This window comes from Hydractinia symbiolongicarpus, chromosome 9, assembly GCF_029227915.1.
Source record: "Hydractinia symbiolongicarpus strain clone_291-10 chromosome 9, HSymV2.1, whole genome shotgun sequence".
Taxonomy (NCBI): Eukaryota; Metazoa; Cnidaria; class Hydrozoa; order Anthoathecata; family Hydractiniidae; genus Hydractinia; species Hydractinia symbiolongicarpus.
This window is the reverse complement of record NC_079883.1, coordinates 27,870,916-27,890,892: the sequence shown is the minus strand read 5'-3', so window position 1 is coordinate 27,890,892 and position 19,977 is coordinate 27,870,916. Positions and strand designations below refer to the sequence as shown.

Here is a 19,977-nt window from a genome sequence, read left to right as displayed (position 1 = left end):
CAGGAGACCCTGCATAATTTTTCTTACCACCGGGAAATCGGAGTAGTTAAGTTGAGAAAAATTAATTAATTTGTTTGAGAGAAACTCATTTTATGAACTTCGAAGAAGAAAGCTTAGTTAGGGGGGATTTTCACGAAGCGAATTGAACGGCGAATTCGATGGCAAATTCGCTTTTTAATTTTCACGAAAAAATAAATTAGACACCAAATTCATTGTTTACATTGGTTAACCACGTTCTGATTGGTCTAAAACTAGCAGCAAAACCTTTAGCCGCGAAAAAGTAGGAACTGTTTCTACTTTTCAGCGAAGCGAATATTTCGATGCAAATTCATAACAAACAAAACTGCGCATGCTCAGATATCATTCGCCGTCGAATTCGCCATTTAATTCGCTTCGTGAAAATCCCCCTTAAACTAGGCTATTCTCAAAACGGTAGAGACGAAGCATGTACCCAACCTCGTCCCAGGGCTCTTATGCTTATGGGCATAAAAGAACCCTGGGGAAGAGATTGGTGTTTACCTGGGTTGATTTCCGATAATTCTATGCTCCACGAATTTCAATTATGTTTTGATGCTCTTTTTAAATAAATTATACGTTATAAGTTCAAACCTCAATTCTATTATAAGAATATTCATGAAATCTACGTAATAAATAGCCGTTCTGTCTGGTCGGCCAAAACCAGGTCGTGTTAATTTATAATATTGAGCCTACACACGAAAATACATAGTCAAATCGCGTATTCAGATTTGGTTAAAAACATTGGCGCATTGAAAATCATTAATACTCTCTGATTGAAAAAATGTTACAACATTGGTGGTTTTCCTTTATTTTTAAAAAGGTAACATTAGGCACGGTTTCCACTAGGTGCTAATTAAGCTGACTTCCTTCGATTCATGTACCGGCACATTGTCATTGCTGCGATTTAAATAAGTTCTAGAAGTTGTAAAAAAAATTTACCTCTCAAAATATTATAAATTTCTGTTTCAACTTCTAGTGGTTATGTATCTATGGATAACACAATTTGTAAACCGTATTATCGAAAGGCAGAGCACACGTGTGTGTGGACTACTACGGGGGGGATCGCGCTTAAGGGGACACCGTCTAAAGCGGATAGCTGTATAAGACGAATAGTGCTACTTGGAACGGATAGATCTAAGGGTAAACTCTTATAGTAAAGTCTCTAATCTCTAAACCGTCATTCATAAAGCGGATACTCAACACAACTTCTTTGCACAAAACAGAATTTCTCACTACAAACTCTCCCTATAAAGCGGACATTATAAAAAAAGAACGACGACAAAAAATACTCATCCATATTTTTCTATTTCCGACATTGTATAACTTTTTTATTTATCAAATACTTTTTTATATCTTTTTTCTGCACATTCGACAGCCACGATATACTGTCAACAACCCCAGGAAAGATGAAAATCCTTTTAGTTAAAGAATCGAACATAGTCGTCAACCAAAGAATCTTTCATATCTTTTATAATCTATATTTTGTTATGAATAATGTTTTATGCCCAAATACATATTCCTAGCGTCTGCTAGACACTATACTAAAGGATTCCACAGAGGGATTTCACAAGGAAGAACTACCTTCGTTTGCAAGGTTAAGGTTGTTGCTGTGCATTCATCACGAAACAATTTAGGTATGTGAGTTGACTAGCTCAGTTGTAACTCTATAAGCAGGTTTTAAACCAGAGACACAGATCATGTTAACTAAGTAAAACTGAGTGTAATATTTAGGGAAAGTGCATTAGACAAGATTTCGCCGGATGGTTTCTTACATAAATAAAGAAAAAGAAAAATACAATTTTTGTTAAAGGATGTTATAAAATGTTAGGAAAGTTTAAAAATACAATATTCAAAAACACAATATAAATAGTTGGATGAGTAAAATAAATGGGACTAATTTCCCTAAATTTATTTACAACCATCAATATATTTTTATCAAAATCAGTTAAAAAAGAAATCTCATTAATGCATGAAAATAAAAGTTATTCCAATGGGGAAGGAGCATTTTAAAAAACTGATTTTATTTTACTTTAAAACTAAAGGTCTCTTTAACAAAAATAAAAAATATATATGAATATGGGAATGTGGCGTTGAATACAGTAATATGATTTTAAATCATTTCTAAATAAGGATAGAGTTGATAAAATATCATAATGAAATTGGTTAGGGAGTAAGAAAAACTTAGAATCTAGGGTCTTATATTCATTTGGTACTTAATATGTAGGCTATTAATATTAGAAGACCAAAAAATATATACTATTTTCAACAATGAATTCATGGCAAACAAAGTTGATGCACTGATGCTATCCATCATCATGCATAAAAATACAAAAACTTCAACAAATTCTTTATTAAAAGTTTTAAAACCAGTCAAAAGACAATCAATATGTCACTGGGATAATTACAAACCGAACTGTTGGTACAACCACCTTGGATTCACTTCTTGGATCACTTGTGATTCACTATCTCATGGAAATATTAAGTTCATTAAATCCAGTTGTTTGGTCAAAGTTTCTTGAGAATGATAATGCGCTACAGTCACCGATGACGACTTCAGCAGTCGTGTCAACAATTAACTCAATCAAATGACCACCAGACATTTTACCAGTAGCATCTGATAAAGCAACATGCAAGTGACCTCCTCCTGATATTGTTCCTTCAAGAGAAACAATCTCTGTTGGATGAACAATGTCTAACATCTAAAAACAAAATAATATAACTTTAGATATTGCATACTTTATTTGCACAAATATTCATGCAATAGCAATATAAATGTATAGTCGTTAACCCGTGGAAAAATCCACGGGTTCGCCCGTCCTTTTTATACCGCATTGCGTACATATCGCGCAGCTAAGCTACGATTTTGTGTGACAGACATACAGACAGACGTATATGGGTTTTTTAATATAGATTTTGCACATATCAATTTTCGCCCAAGTTTGAATTTCCTCACTTGTGACAAGAAAAAACCAGCAAAATTCCAGGAAAATATAAGTATGCTTCTTTTTGTAATGGGTAAAATATGAACTTTGGATTGCAAGGTTTGCTGTTTAATTCAGACAACAAGCTGTTCACATATAAAGACTTAAGTGCCTTTCCTTAGGTGCATTTCAATATAACACTAATGGAAAATATTGAGCTGAAAGTTAAAAGCAAAAAACAAAATCAAGCAAAAACACGCAATCAAAAACCCATGGTGTACTTACATAATTTGCTTCTGTATTGGCAGTTGCATTAGCTAATCTCAATTTTGCGGACACAGCACTTCCCACACAAGTTAAAACAAATGCAGCTTTCAATGCATTCTTTTTAACAAATGCCTTTAAAGTTTTTCTCAACTCCTCACCATGTTTTAATCTTAAAACATAACACATTAATGGACTAGCGTGTACATTAGTAAGTCTTTCATCTAAGTCATCTGTTGCAGAAACAGATTCGTGAGGTGTACTAGATGCTTCAGATTTGACACTTGACAAGTTGAAATTCGGTGTTGTACTTCTTTGTATGGAATTTGGTGTTACATTGTGAACAGGAAAAGCTGGTGTAAATGACGTTGTGTTTTGTTTTGGTTTGACACTTGTTGGATTAAAATCATCTTCGAAGCTTAAATCAGAATAAAACTTGCTCCTACTTTTCATACTGTCTTTGCTGGAACCTGGTTTTTGAAATGCTAAATCTTCCATGGTTATGTGCTAATGAGTTACTTCCCTTATATGTAATAAGGTTTAATATACTTCAGTTATCCTGTTAAAAAAGATCATAAAATAGATGAGCTCTTAATTTAAATTTATTGTTCCTCAAACCACAATAATTTCCCAAAGAATGTGACATCATAATTTCAGTGCTTACGTCAGAGATATAGCCAAACAGTTGAAGTACCTATACTTTAACTTACTACAGATTTTGATAAAATTAAAAATAAATAAAATTTGATATTGGAACATATATACAAATATAACTAAATTTTACAGAATGAAAATTTTATAGAATAAAACAAATTCCTGAAATTAGAATTGGTGTTTGACCCACTGTCCCAATATACAATTTTTTAGATTATGAATAAACCAATTAAGTTTCAAGCAAATCCAATCCAGTGAGTTCACCATCTTGAAAAACCCTCAATTAATTGTAAGCCTATGGGAATCAACAGTAATTCACAAGTCAAGAAATTTCATGACAATTGACCCGAACTATTTGCAACTGCCAACTTTGGCTCACAGACTAAAAATCAGGTATTATTGTCCATTTTTAAACTTTTGGAGAATAAGTTGTTCATGTTTAAACAACTTTTTATTTAATTATTCTGTATAAATTATATCATGTTAGGCCCACAGAAATTGTTGATGTTTTTGATCTGTACAAAAAAGGATATAGATTCAAAGTTTCCCAACTTTCAAAGGTTACATAAACAAATTGAATTGGATCATAATGTTACTCTTATTTCAGGAACTTAAAGAAAAATTGTTCGCTAAATTGGACTGTTGGCTAAATTGCATAGTTTGGCTTTTCGGTTCTGATGCAATAGTATTTTAAAGTTGCTCCCCTTGAAGCTGGCCTACAAAAACTTTCCTATAAACCAAAAATCAAATTCGAAGTTAAATGAGTATGAACATTAAGGCAAAAATTACTAAGTGATATTTTGATGAAAATAATTTCTTTCTGTTTAGCATGACATAATTTACAGAATAATATAATGTTAAAATCTTCAAACATAAAAATCTTGAGAACAAAAATCCAAAATTTCAAAAGACTTATAATTTACCTTTGTAACACATAAAGGAGCAAAAAAACTGCTTACAACATAAAGCGTTTAGACATTTTAGAAGGATTGGCTTGAAAAAACCTACATGAACAAAAGGTTTGAAAAAAGGTTTAAACAACAGGCCATTACAGAAATACTTTGTCTTTGTCTTTACTGGATCTATGATCCTAAAAATTGCATTTCAGGAGTACATTTGGGAAGTGAATAATTAAGTACTTTTTTGAAATTTTAAATCCTTCAAAAGCATTTGTATATACCTTTTATTCTCCTGGTTGAAAAAATCAGATCAGTATTTTTTAAGGTAGCACATATCGCCCTAATTTCATCATTATCTAAACAAACAGCTCTAGCCACGATCTGGCAACTCCACTCACCACATAACTTTCTGGTTTTGGCTATAAACCATCCAAGAAACATATTTACAAAAATGCTGGTGAACAAGTTGGGCTTTTGCACAGGGTTAAGCGAAAAAGAAACCCTTTAAAATGTCCTATTTCCGTGATTTCTGTTTTAATTCCGTGATGTGAGGTCCACTGGACTTATTTCTAAAGTAGTAGTAGTAAGTAGTAGTAATAATTTATTCATCAATAGACTATTTTATGATTAAAATGGTTGCAGTAGTTGGCGACTTGTAGCTAGTGGCTGGTTTAAACATCGCCATGTACTTTTTCGCTAATGCTTAAAAAAACAGATGTGACATTAGGAAAAGCGAATTAACACACCGTGTCTGCGGAGGATAGCACAGGTGGTAATAACAAATTTTATTAAAAATATTCTCCAACCTGTCTAGTTTCATAATAATAGAGGTTTGTTTGGTATTCAATGAATAATTACAATGATAACAATAGATTAAAATGTCTCCCCCCCTACAGGACAAAAATTTTTTATCTGTGATCTACCTCAGTGATGTTTAGACTGTCTTTCTGTAAGGTGCACAATGGTAATATGGTACATTATAGACATAAAGGCTTGGGATATCATGACATAGCATCTATTGTTGGCAGTGAAGAGAGAAAGTTACAGAGAAAGGTAAGACCTTCAAGTAATTTGGTCAGTATACGCTAACCATTATGGTTTGAGGGTAAACCTGCCATTTATCTTTAGGGATTTTTTGTGAGAATTAATTTTTGCGAGTTATATTTGAAAGGATATAAATTTTAATTTTTGCTGAGTTGGTAAGTCCTTATATACATGAAAATAGAATTTCATTTCTTTTTTTCTCAATTTATACCGTTTTTCAAGGGCTAAACAAAATAAAAACTAGTGAAGTTGAAACATATTATAAAAAAATAGTGTAAATTGAAAGATTAGTGTAAATTGTTTTTCAAAGAGGAAAAATAGCAGGGATTATTTTTTTTGCAAATTACAGGTTTTTTAATAATTTTCCCAAGAATAAATTTCAACCAAAACTCTCAAAAAATCGTAAAAAATTAAATCCAACAACTCTTTATCAATTAGGCCTTTATTTTTTATAAAATCTTCGTTATATATGCTAACTGAAAAACTGTAGTCTGTATTTCCACCAGGAGAATGACGTATAACTAGCTAGGTCTGAACTTTTTTATTCTTTCTATGGCGGTAATCACCTTTTTTGTGCCACACTATTTACAACAAACTTATTTAGCTAGCTATCTTAGGCTCCAGATGATAGCTATAAGCTCTACACAGGGCAAAATATCTAGCTAAATTTTGCAAATTAAAGTTTCAAAATGCCATAAAAAACGTCTAAAACATGTTAAGAAGTAGCCACCCAACTACGTGTATTGGACGTTTTTTGTGGCAAATTGAGTATGAATGCTGCCCTTTCTTAGTAGTTGGCTGATGGTAATATAAAGCTATCTATAGCTAAAACACAGCTTCTCAACATCTCTGTAGCCGTACACATATAAAAATACATCAATAGCCATTTAAAAAGTAATGAGCAATATTTATATCACGATAGGATCATGATTTTCATCCTTGCCTTTGTTGTTTGTTTGTTGTTGCAAGCCCTTTTCATTGTCTTTTTACTTCGTTGTTTGATTCATTCCTTCTCAGTGTTTATTTTTAAACACTAAGCGAGGCAAATTGGACTTGATATTTTTGTGTCTGACGTCATGAATTGATGACGGTGAAGAACGTCACCACAAAGGTTTTTACAACCACGTTCCCAGGGCAATTTTTCGCTTTTATATCAAAAAAGTTTACATGTTTGAAGCAGTTATTTCTGTTGCCTGCCTTCTATGGCCTTGCCTGTGCGTCCCATGCCTTGCCTACCCCTGCCTTGCTGATTCCTCTTCCTCTTTCCTTGGCTGCCTTTGCCGTGCTTAATGCTTTTGCCTTGGCAACCTCTCCGCAACACTTTCTATACTAGTTCATTCCTTCTCAGTGTTTATTTTTAAACACTAAGCGAGGCAAATTGGACTTGATATTTTTGTGTCTGACGTCATGAATTGATGACGGTGAAGAACGTCACCACAAAGGTTTTTACAACAACGTTCCCAGGGCAATTTTTCGCTTTTATATCAAAAAAGTTTACATGTTTGAAGCAGTTATGTCGTCATTGACAAATGGTAGATTGTGGCCTCAAGTTGACGGTAATTGGGCCAAGTTCATCATGCCGACAAGTCGGGGTTTAACATCTGAAGGGTTAACCAAGCTAAGCGAGAGTATCAGGGTTTACGTGATCTTGTTACTGGGGTCCCAGGCAGGGGCCAATGCATCCCTGATTCGATCCAATGCAGTCAATTATACAACAAGTCAAATTTTACTACAGAAATTTGAGGCTATGGTCCAAAGGCAAGAGAACGTAAGTCATAAACATGATCAAAGATAACTACAAGGCTTGACCCTTAAAATACCCGGTAACCTTCCAGTGTGACAATGGTTCTGAGTTCAAATCGGATGTAACCGGGCTGCTAGAAGGCTAAGATGTGGAGATCAAGAGATCCACCACCAAATACCACCATACGTTCACAGCCTTTGTAGAGTCCTATAACAAGGTTCTTGCAGAAAGGCTATTCAAGCCCAGGATGCACAAGAGTTAGCTTCCGATGAGACTAGTAGCACTTGGGTCAAGCACCTATACACTATCGTAAAAAGTCTAAACAATACCAAGACTGCTATGATAAACATGAAACCTAACAAAGTCATTAAGATGGATGATGTCCCACTTGCAAAATGTTAAGAATATCCCGAAGAGAAACCCCTGCCCGAGGATGGTTTTTACTTGTATCTGCTACAACCCGGGGAGGAGCACGGTGATGCGAGACGACGTGCAACCTTTCTGGAGTAAAAAGATGTATAGGTAGGACCATATTGTAGCGAGTAGTCGTGTTCTGTAATATTTAAAGGATGGTCCCGAAAGAAGCTTCGTCTCAGAAGAACTCATGTTGATCCCGGAGGATGTCGAAGTGCCTCCAGAACATGTTAAAGAGTGGTGATAGGGATCGAGCTTTACCAAGGGGTGGGGTGCCACCCCACCCATTTTTGCATACAATTTTCACTACCTGCAAGTAGTAAAAATTGAGGGTGTTTAAGACCTAGTCCCCTGGTTAATTTCAGCAAACACATAGCGATAAATCTTGTTAATGACGTGAAAAATGGAGAAGTTTGGGGCATCAGGGTTATATCGTATAAAGGTGCATCCCAAGGCTTGCTCGATATGTTTCTCCTTACCTCATAGCATGTGTTTCTATTTACCTCATGTCCAAATTCGATAGCCAATCTGTACCTTGGGAAGTACAGGTCGATCCTATATTCATCAATACGATACTGCGTAACCGTACCTTCGCCGTCAAAAGCGGTGAAGATGTTGTAAATAGTGCCCTCCTCCTTGGATAAAAGTTTTATGCTTTTGATTTCCATACCACAACGCCCGGTAATTTTAATTAGCTTTTACATCGAACCAGGATTTCCGTGACGGCTTCGGCGAAAATAAATATATCATGCCCATTTTTCCTTCCTCCTAGCATACCCCGGTGTGTGAGGTCCCCGATTATCCCCAGCATACCCTCTATTTTCGCCCTTGATATTGTCATATTGCGACTAAGCCCATATTGCCTAAAATTTGGAATATGTAAAAACCTCTCCAGGTCAGCGCGCTTGAACCGAGGTTGATTTTGCATGTCGTATATGATTTCTACATGTGGGGCAAGGACCGTAGCAAGCTTTTGAGATGACAGCTTTTATTGTCATTTATTCAGGTAGCTTTATTGTATGCTCACTCCAAAATCTTCCAAATCCTGGGGTGTTCCAATCTAACGTACAAGCAAGCATGTTTGGATTAGTCTCATGTCACTCTTTTTATGTGGAGACCGTAAAAATAGGGCTTTTTTGCCTCCTAAGATTCTTCGGAAGAGCACTGTAACTTTGGGCTAAGAGCCAAAGACTATGCTTGCGATGCCTTCCCGAAATAGCAAGCTCAAGTAGTGACTGTCGACGCTTGTCGAGGCTTTCATCAACTATGACGTCATCAAACACAAACAGCGTGTCCTCAGCCGTGAATAACGACGAAAATTTCTGAATCCATTCAAACAGCTCATTTCCTGGGTCTATCATAAATACATAATCATCCCTCCATAATGAGGCTCTTTCAAGGTAGGTGGCATTCCACCGCAATCTGGGGCATAGGATGACAATATTATAGAAGTGCCTCTTGTATTCATGCTCAAGCAGGTCCAAAACACGTTGCGTCTTACCGCAAGACGTCGGACCTGTATAGATTGCCGTATGAGGGACTCTTACGCCATCCATTTACTAATAGTTGCTCCACTTTCGATCATCTATCCTGGGGTACAAGGCTGCACAGCCTGTACATATTAACACACCCCATGCCTGTTTTCCAGAGATCCCCAACAGGCATGGCAAAGCTTAGTATTTCAAGCCTTGAATTCCATGGGTAGTGGAGTATACATTAATTTGCCTTGTAGGCATCGTAGGGAATTGCGGTACCTTTCAACGAGCCTTGCCTTCTCGGGGCTATCCCCGACGAGTTCGGTATATTAACTTATAATCCAGTATGTGAGTAGGTCATACAAGATGAGGCAATTCTCATTCTGCTGAACATCTCGAATTTCCGCATCAGTGGCAATGGGATCCAACTTGTGTTCAACGATATCTCTATTTGCTACAGCCCGCCTTTCCTTGGCTTTAGTCAGGCAACCTATACAAGTTTTGGTCAGACCATTACTCCTAATTTTAATCTTGTGTGGGGGCAATATATTTTTGCATACCCTACAACATAACACGTCCATTTGTTATGGCATACTGTGCCCGCTGTAATGCCAAGGCGACGTCGGCAAGAGTTGGACTATTAAACGTTTCGTCGTATCTGAAGCGTACTATATTATTCACATGCCTCTCGAAGTTCTCCCAGGTATACCCCTTATTAAATTGTGCTTGAATATGGTCCTGCAGTATAATTATCAACTCGTATAAGGGCTGCATATAATTACAACGTTTGGTATGACCTTTTGAAACCCTGCCGAGTTCAAGGCAGGGAATGCATGTTTTTGTAAGTTTCCCTTTGCCCTTTGCCTTGAATTGGTCCAAGGGGAGAGATTTTGAACACACGACACATTTTTTCTCTTCCATTTTCTATTTGCCCCAGGGGCAAGTAGAAATAATATCAGGCAATCTATTTCAAAGTTATTAATGATTTTTAGTACCACCCTTGTTTTATGACGTATTCGTCAAATAGGCCACCCAGCTAGCTTCAAACCGTCTTCCATATCCATCTTGGCACCGGGCCTGGAAACCCTCAGCGCCTTCTTTCCGCCCATGGCGATTAGTATGGTGTATGAGACGAGTCTGACAGACTTCAATAGGGCATCAATAATCATGGTTTCCTTTGGACCCATGTTTTCATCATGTTTGCTTGCCATTTTATTAGGTGTTATTTTTAGCAAAAATTCATTGCATTTTGAAGATGTCAACTTGGGGCTGGGTTTTTCCTTGTTTGCCCTGTTGGGACTCCGGATTAGCCGCCAGCTTGTTGGGTTCATTCTCACCCCTGCCAAACATATACCAAACCCCGACCCCGACCCCATAGATGTATACACTGTCCATCGACTTGCTAGAACCTGCTGCAGGTTCCTTATCATCCTGTGAAGGTTCTTTGACCACCTTTTTCTTTAAGTCCGCCTTGTTTTTCCTATTCCATTCGGCAAGTCTCTTGCCAAATGCTACACGACCCTCACTCTTCGGTGGCTTTGTAATGACCCTCTCTTCTTGTTTTTGTTCTTCTTCACTCATTTATCTTATAGCACCGTCTCCGCCTCCTCCACCTCCTCCTTCTCCTCCTGTTTCTTCTTGTTGCTCATATCCGAGCCGTGTGAGACAGGACCAGTAGCGGTGCAAGACATCTGCCAATGGTGCAGTACACCAAAATCCCAAGATCTGTCATAGAGTCCCTGATTATTGGGTCCTCTTCGATGTCCCTGCGCAATTCGTCAACACTGTCTATCCACAAAGTTTCCAACCATGTTGGCATTCGGATTGACCACATGGGTTGTTTTCTCCTCTTCTCTTGGAGTTCTCGCTGCACATACTCTGTATGTACCTTTTCAATGGCATCCTCTGGGGCCTTGTCAACAAACCCTTCGGTACATTTTTTGGGTAGAAGGTGTCCTTTACCTTTGCGAAGGGCCTCCTTTAAAATTTGACGTTTATTGGATGGGGTTTTCACATGTTCATATTCTGCAGAGGTGGCTGTGTCAAATACTTGTGCAAGCTGACTCATTCTCTTTATTAATAGTCGATATCGGAAAAGTACACAAGCCATCAGAGCATAGGGTAGGAGTATAGAGATTAGTGTGCACACCTCCATTTATGTGTTCAAGTGTTTGATCAACCACGCTATTCTACTCGGACTTATATCGATTACCTTTCGTTTGATTATCCGTAACCCACGTGGGCTGCATGTTGGTGTAGTGCAGTCTTGCAATTTGCAGCTCTTCGCTAGGATACACCCCGTTCTCCCTATACTTTAGCGGCACCTTGTGATCAAACTGCCACCGCCCACCGCTATATTCCGTGGAGGCAATCTCCGTATCGCAATTTAAGGCATGATGAATCCTAGCTAGAATGAGGTTATACTGACAAGCACGGTGATCGCATATGGGGCAAAATTGTCTATGTTTTTATGCGAGCATTTGCTACGTTCCCTTGATGAATTATTAATGTCGCGGCATTTGATGCATTGCCTTGTTTGTTGTCCGTTACGTTGGGTCACCTTAAAGTTGCATAGTGGTATGGTTTGCTTACATTTTGTACATTTCCTGGTCCCCTCCATATTGTTTTTGTTTTGTAAAGTACTACCCTTACAAAACTTTGCACAGCTTTTAAAAAACCTCGTCATTCAATAATGCTTACAACATAAGCGGGGAGGTATGTAGCTTTTGGAAAACAACACTTCCATTTTATTCACGGGTGGACACTTGGCGTTTATGGCCACGAGCAAGCATTGTAATCTGGTCAGATTATACGATACGTTTGTCATCTGCCCTGTTATGTGCCAACTTGTTAACCTTTTGAGTGAATACCCTGTGGCCCTTGTTTTGAATCAGGATCTTAACGCGCTCTTCCAGGCATCGCTGATAGTCATCAAAGGTGATGGGTTTTTTGGTAACACATCACCTTACACCCTTCGCTTTTCGATCGATGCCTTCCTGCGTGGGGCTCTTATAGGCGTAGAGTTTGGCCCTTAAGGTGATGAATTCGGTTAAGATTTTACCACCCAGCTCATCCTCCATCAAGCCTACAACCTTCTTGTTTTTTTCTTATAGGGAGGGGCCTATTATCGTCTGGATTATAGGCACTTGTATCGAAGCGTGCTTCAACACCTTTAGCGATATCAACATACAAATCATGTGTCCTTATATGATACACAAAGGAGTCTGTGTCCATGCAGCAGAGCTGTAATTTGCTACCGTATTTAGGCTGCATGAAATCGTAGTGAAATTCGTACATCACCATTTTTGACATGTCCAGGATGGCCTGGTTAATACACAGGCTTATTCATCTTAAACTCTGTTTTACCCATTTCTACACCTATCAGATGTTCGCTGAACCGGCTCCCACCCTTGAGATTAGGTTTTATCACAAGCTTCGTGTACTTGTCTTCGTTGGTAACCAGCTGAATATTGCGATGGTTTCTAATGTTCTCCATATCTTACCGAATACCGAGAGGTTCATCAGCTTGTAGAAATATTTCTCAAACTCGTTTTTGGAATCCGTTTTTAGCCTCGTGTTGTGATCAATATATCCCTTCAACCACGCCTTCTGGTTGAATCGTATGACCCTGCTTTAGCCCATCTTTTATAACCTCATTTAATGCCCTGATGTGTACTACATATTTACGCTTGTCCTCTAAATTAGGTACCAATTTTTCAACCTTGTGGACCATCGCGCGCTCGGGTAGGAACGGCAGCTCATTATGTTTATCATGTAGCTCCTTGGGGTAATCTATATTTACCTCTAAGATGTACCCATGCTTATTGTCCCAATGGGCTTCTCCTCATCCGGGTTATACTGCTCTCCCATGTACCTATTGTTAGCTTTTGCATATCGGTGTACGGCCTGGGTTATGTCTCCGCTTAGACCCTTCTCAAACATCAGGAGCATGTCGGGATCAGTGAGAAGCTCTAACTTGATTCCGGTATATTTCAGTGCTGCCTTCCATGCCAAGCCAGGTGCGCTGTAGAAATGGACGGGATCAAAGCTGTATTTGTCCAAGCAAACGTCTCGAAATGTCTTTAAATGTCTCGAAGACGTCGGCCAATAGGAGGACGTCTGTTTCCAGGTACACATCCTGGTAGTCTCTCATGGTAACATCATCACCCTCTGGGCTAATGCAATTCCATATCTTTTTAGCGTATTGATAATCTTCATCACTGATCCCATTCATGTTTAGCCTGCTGTAAAACGCCTCCTTAGAAGGTAACTCCACCTCTTCAAATCACTGCCAGTTATCCATGTACTCATATGGATAGACACCCTTTTTGCGCATAAGCTTAAACGTGTCATCCTCATTGAAAAACTAACGGAGATTTTTACACTGTTCATCGCCGAGGTTGCTTGCCAATTTGTCTATCGATGATGCCATAAATCAACAACTATCGATGAACCGTATCTCTATGGTCTTGTACTTCTCACCATCACCATATCCCATACCTCCAAGTGGTACCTTGATTTTGACATTGAAACTTATATATTTTTTGGTATTCCCAATGTCCTGGGTGTCATACTTCTCGCCCAATTCTCGTATGAAGACATGGGCATCATACCCCGAAAGGTTATGGAAAATCACTGGGACATGGCCGGGTATTTTGTATTTGAGGTTGCATATTGCGTGCGCTGCGCCTCTATAGCCACCTGTATAGTGGCAGTGGGCCCTGACCTTACAGTTATTCTCATAGTTATTAAAGGGTTTTAGACAAATATGGCAGTGCGTGGCCTCGTCATGTTCCCTTTCTAGGACATCTGTTAGTTTGGTCATGGGTTACTGCGGGTAGGTATTATAGAGAAGTTTCACCTCATCCTCTAGGTGGTTCAGGAAGCGGGTGACGCAGTCCTCACCCCTGTAGACTTTTAAAGAAGCCGGTACGTCCCCACAAGCAAAGGTACTATAGGTACACCAGCCGGACTGTGCGTGCTTACTCAGCCTTTTTGTATCCCTTATCCCTCTTCTACCGGAACTAGCAGACTCTCGAAGTCTGCATAGATGGCAAAGGGTACCTTGAATTGCTGCTGTCTATACCATAGTATAGCCATTTTTCGGCCTCATTTGGCGTCGTAATCTTGACTGCCTCATGATCGATGCAGTTACCTGTAATGCTTATTCCTCGATTCGATTGTGGGAAAACCCTGTAGGCAGTTTAGGCAAAAGTGCATTGCGTTCCTATTCTTTGAAGTCTCCTTGCCCAGGAGCCTCGACAGTCTTTTGACTGCCGTATAGTGGGTCTTTTTATCATTAGTGATAAGCAATAGAGTCACCACCTTGGTATGCTCGTTATGTACTGATTGACGCAGAATGTTGATCCTCTTTCCATCTATATAGAGGACGTTCACCGCAATATCGGGATTATTCGCCTCAAATTTGTATATGGATTTTATACTTGTTGGAAACTCCATGCCATCCCAACTGTAGTGGCCTACATAGGGTTTCATCTGAGAAACTCTATTTGGATTTTTCTTTATATCCTCATGATGCAGTGATGCTATAATGGCCCATTTGAAACACTCCTCATCCCCATTCACCGGGTTAATGATGCCCTTTTTGGATGCTACACATTTGGGTAGTTCGAGGTATGATGAGCCTCTTTTTAGTCTCAATTTGTGAAAGTCTACATTGAGGTGTAAGATTTGGGAGATTGTAAAGCCACTCCGGGGTAGTGCCGGGTTTTCCACATGTGTTTTAACCTGGGCAAACATCCTATTCAGCACATCATCCACATCGTTACCCTGGAATACCGGGGCCATATTGCTATGGAATACTTTCTTTACCTCAATGTATTCCTCATTCTCATTAGCCCCCTCTATGGGTTTTTTCCACACGATTCATAGCGACAGCTGTACCTTCGGCGACCCCATATCTTCTACCTAGTCCTGAACTAAGGTTTGCACATTGGGTCGCACCATCCCGATATACCCATCAACGTCGGCACCTCCTATACCAGGAATTCGAAACTCCGGAAGGTTCTGTGAAGGGCATGCTTATGTTCCTGGGGCGTGAAGTCGTGTCCCGGCTGTTCATGGGGATTTTGAATATCTTCCAAATAGTCTTCCCTGGCCTCCTGTTCGACTTCATCATGTAGTGTAGGTATTGTGTTTGCTACCCTACTATAGAATCCCATAACCGTACGTTTAAGGGTCGCATATGCACCCTTGACTCCCTCTTTTATACCTTTGGGGCGGCATCAACTAACCAGTTGTACCATTCCTGCATCTTGGATTTCACAATCAATCGATTTTTCATCATCTCTTGTTTCTCAAAAATATCCATGGCCTCCGGCGTTGGTAGTATGGTTGCTGGCCTTGCGGGCTTTCGTTGTCCAGCCCTTCTTGGTGGCCTCTGTGATACGTCCTCCAATAGATCAACCAATTCAGCTTTACGTAGTCTATAATACCCCTTAAGTCCACGGGTTTTTGCAATATCGCGTAATTGTTTGACAGTGTGTGAATCCATTTCTCTTTTATTATACGTTTTTTTACAAAGTCGGAGGATTTCATTCTGCTCGACTAACACAGGTATTTCCCTTGGGGAATTTCCCCTTACTCATTTTTGTATGATAGGGAATTTCCCTTATGTGCGTAGAATATTATCGGAAAATGTGCTAGAAATTTTAGGGGTCTTTTAATCTACAGATGACGTCATTGAATACTAGGTCCTTGAATGACGTGGATCACTATGGGATGGTGTCGGATGGCGATGGATTAATAGGGACTGTGCTGTGGCTTGCTGTGACTGTGCCAGAAGGAACATTTCTCTATCTCTGATGTATTAAAATGTTCGCTGTTTGTTTGCGAGCGAAATAATCTTTACCACTACCATAGTTTTTCCTTAAATCTTGAAATGATTTTAGATAAAAATAGGTTTATTTAAATTTTAATGTGAACATTCAACTTCAAATTTAAACTTGGGTCAAAAAATTTGAATGGTGGCTTTGTGGCAGAGTGTTCGCTAGTGCAGAAGGTCTTGGTTTCAAACCCCGGCCGAGTCATGACAGAGACTATAAAAGTGTGAATCGATCCTTTCTGCTTAGCTAGCGTTCAACATGAGAATAGGATTGTCTAGTAGAGCTGATGTTGTGATTGCGCACATTCCGCAACTTGAATGGGAGCTTTCAATGCACTAGGGCTCACTTTGCAGGAACTTATTCGCAGGACCGTTATTAATAACAACACCATTAGGATCTGAAGAGGCTATCCTGACTAAATAATAGTAATAATTGCTTTCTTGAATTTAATGATTCTCATAAATTCTTTACAAACTAACTATTAGTAAGCCGTATAATATTATGTAGGATCGTACATACAGAAATAACTCAGGTTAAGGCAACATCGTCCTCAGGGTCTTGTGGCCCCCGAGCCGTTATCACGAACTTGTCCCCTATCAACTTCATCAACAAGGCAAAACGCCCTGGGAATGAGGTTGAGGTTAAAGAGGTTTACAACAAAATGAACACAAAAGCATTACTTTATGTGCTAGTTATTTTAAACATGGTATTATTTTTCCCCCCATTTAATAAAAGCCGTGTAAAATTATTGATGTTGGTGCATGAAACAACAGAAAATTACTCTAAGCGATAAGGTATCCATACTTTATCAGTCTGACAAAAAACTATTATATCCGTTTAATTTTCGTCGTCTATAAAAAGTCTATACGTAATCGATTGTTTATCTACTCGACACTTGCATCCCGTTCGTATAACTTGATCGTAAGTATCCCATTCTCCGAGCCTGTCTATCCCATATTCATTGGTGTCAATTCGAAACTGTACCATGATAAATTGCTGCGCACAGAAACATTTTGGATCCCCTAAACATCTTTCGTTGTTCTTACATATAATTTCATTAATTACTTGAGGATACCTAAAAAGCGAGTTACATATTGAGTTCATTATAAATCTCGATTAACCGGCCGTCGATTAACTGCCCCCCTCGATTACCCATCCTTTGATTAACCACACCCTTGATTAACCGCCCCCTCAATTAACCGCCCCTCGATTACTGCCGGTTTGATTAAATCGCCCACTCGATAAGCGTCTATCCTTTCCGCCTTAAGAAACGCCCGTTTAATGGATTATTTATTCAAAGTAAATTGCAATTTTTATTTCAAAATCTTATTTTTTTTGTAAAGTACGTTTGTCCCCAGAAGGAATTGCGAAATAAACCAGAGTAGAAATAAACTAATGTTCTGTTTCAAACTATTATCCTTTTTAGTTTTTATTTTGATATTGAAATTTGCACTAAATTTAATAAACACCTTACTTGGAATGCCGTCCAGCTTGAATTACCGTCCTGCGCGCATAGACAACTACTCCCTCTTAGAGACTCACAAAGTAAATAAGCGTCCGGGTCCTTAATGGAGAACTTACGGTAGTCGTTTGTCTCTTGATACTTGTTTATAAGTTGTTTATAAGGAAACTTACCTATTTTGCGCAAGAGTTGTTCTTGCGTTTATTTCAGTACACAATCTTACTTTTGTTCCACTGACTATGCTACCTTGATTATCTGTGGAACGGATTCGTGTCTCGCTTCCGTCTGCGTTCTGTCTTTGTCTCTTGACTCGATTTTCATCAGATTTTTCCAACACACAAGTTTGATTTCTTATTATTTCCCTCAGTTCTTGCATTTTGCACGCAGCAAACCTGGGTAAAGTTAAATTGTTTACGCATGAAGGGGCACTCACCTCGTTTTGTATGGAGGTAAAGTTAAGGGATTCCATCTCCGTGAGTGCAAAAAAACCAGGGACAACTTCTCTGGCATTTTCAAATGTTTGACGGACTTGTGCTGCTTTTTTTTTGTTCTGGTTTCTCGTTCGTCGTCTTTGACTTCTTCGTCTTCTCTGGCTTCTTCGTCTAGATCTGGGTTCGGCTTCCGAAAGTGCGAAGACAACAACAACGAGAAGGATTCCAAAGAAACAAATTTTGGTAAGATTCTAAAATTTAATGTTTGAGTTAAGAATTGGTAACAACATATAACGTCTAATTTCTAACATTTTCAACCCTGTTCCCAGGGCTTTTTGTCTGTCATCAGCGCTGCGCTTATTGATAGATTTGACAAAACGTTTGTCTCGCCGCCCGATATGCAAAAAAGAGACGAAAGGTCCTGGGATCGAGGCTGCATTATTTTAGCACTGTACCTGGAGAGTTAAAACGTATTTAATACTATGTGTGGCTAGTATTTGAATACAATTTATATAAAGTTTTTGAAATTATATTTGACAAAAAATATTATTTTTTTAATTAAAAAAATACATGTACATGTAACTAAACCTTATATCGCTCCACATTATATGTTGCTGTGGACCACAAATATTCCAAGTTAACTATCATTACAGAAACAAAGCTAAATAGATGCCAATGTTTACAAACATTTACATGCGCACGCAGTCTTGTAGGAAAAAAAAGCAGGTTCCCATAAGGTTAAATGGCTATTAATAAAATATATACAAATAACTTGAAAGCACAAGATACAAATGACACTAAAATGATTTTTAACTATCTACTCTTTTTAATGTCTGATGCTTACATTTTTATCTATTGCAATGAGTGCGCATGTGTCAACACAAAATCATACATCACGCAGAAAGTGATCTTTACTTACCATTTTCTTAGTTCATGATACCACTCCACTCTTCAGCAAAATAAAATTTTCCTGCCACCGACACTGATATTTATGTGCTAACAAATCAGAAAATGTACCCCCTGATCAAAACATAAACAATTGTTAACATCATAATACCAACAGCATTATTAATATAAAAAAATCACTATTGTTTACGATTGAACCATTTTTCCAATTAGGTACTTTGATTTAAACTACTGCTGATTACAAAAAGTTAAAAAGACGTCCGTCAGCATATAATAAACGCCTAAAAAGTTCTGAAGACAATTTATTATATTTAAAAAATGAAGATAAATTTTTTAAAATGGCCATATATATTTTGAGAATGGCCATGTATATTTTGAAAATTGCCATATACCGTTTTGGTAATAATGTCATTATCGGCGTGTCGAACTTAAAGAGATTCCTTCATTGAAAATGATATTTTTGTATGTTATAGAGGGTGAAAAGTTGTTTATCAAGTTTTTTGGAATTTTAAAAGATCTGTTTTCGTTCTCAAGATATTAAGCTTCAGAGATTTCTTTACTTTACTACCTCAAGATCATATTGAAAACTGACCAGGAACAAACTACAACAAAAAAGCATAAATTAAAGTCGGAAAACTATAAGTTAAAACCAGGAAACATCTTTAAAGTTTCTATCCAGTTTTAGTTGAAAAAAATCAGGTTTTCCTGAGTTATCAGTATATTGTGTTTATTCTCTTTCTTTGTAACCCAAAAAACCAGGGGTTGTAATTGGATTTATTTTTTTAACAAAATGGCCATAATACCTGATTATCGATCAACAGACGCGGAAATGTTTTTGTTACATCGAAACCTACAAAAAACTGTCGTATGGAATTAAAATGAAGTTCGTTAAAAATATGT

At 38.1% G+C, this 19,977-nt stretch overlaps 2 protein-coding genes across 2 annotated transcripts; both read right to left on the bottom strand.

The window, feature by feature from the left end:
* Positions 1-1,769: 1,769 nt before the first annotated feature.
* Positions 1,770-4,590, bottom strand: LOC130657011 (bifunctional protein GlmU-like). The gene is made up of 2 exons (XM_057459961.1): positions 3,225-4,590; positions 1,770-2,717 (listed from the first exon to the last, which is right to left on the bottom strand). The coding sequence occupies exons 1-2, from the start codon at positions 3,699-3,701 to the stop codon at positions 2,481-2,483; spliced, it is 714 nt and encodes a 237-aa protein (XP_057315944.1). The 5' UTR covers positions 3,702-4,590; the 3' UTR covers positions 1,770-2,480.
* Positions 4,591-16,714: 12,124 nt separating this feature from the next.
* Positions 16,715-19,210, bottom strand: LOC130657422 (uncharacterized). Its single transcript, XM_057460405.1, has 3 exons — positions 19,091-19,210; positions 17,914-18,422; positions 16,715-17,353 (listed from the first exon to the last, which is right to left on the bottom strand). Exons 1-3 carry the CDS (start codon positions 19,091-19,093, stop codon positions 17,116-17,118), a joined length of 750 nt encoding a protein of 249 aa, XP_057316388.1. The 5' UTR covers positions 19,094-19,210; the 3' UTR covers positions 16,715-17,115.
* Between the last annotated feature and the right edge of the window lie 767 nt (positions 19,211-19,977).

What these genes read in the sequence shown, in the direction of transcription:
- LOC130657011 (XM_057459961.1), bottom strand. Translation starts at nt 3,701, where the DNA reads ATGGAAGATTTAGCATTTCAAAAACCAGGTTCCAGCAAAGACAGTATG. An exon ending in CCAATACAGAAGCAAATTAT is followed by an intron (nt 2,718 to 3,224) that starts GTAAGTACACCA and finishes TTTTGTTTTTAG; the next exon opens with ATGTTAGACATTGTTCATCC.
- LOC130657422 (XM_057460405.1), bottom strand. An exon ending in ACAACTCTTGCGCAAAATAG is followed by an intron (nt 17,354 to 17,913) that starts GTAAGTTTCCTT and finishes CTCGCTTTTTAG; the next exon opens with GTATCCTCAAGTAATTAATG.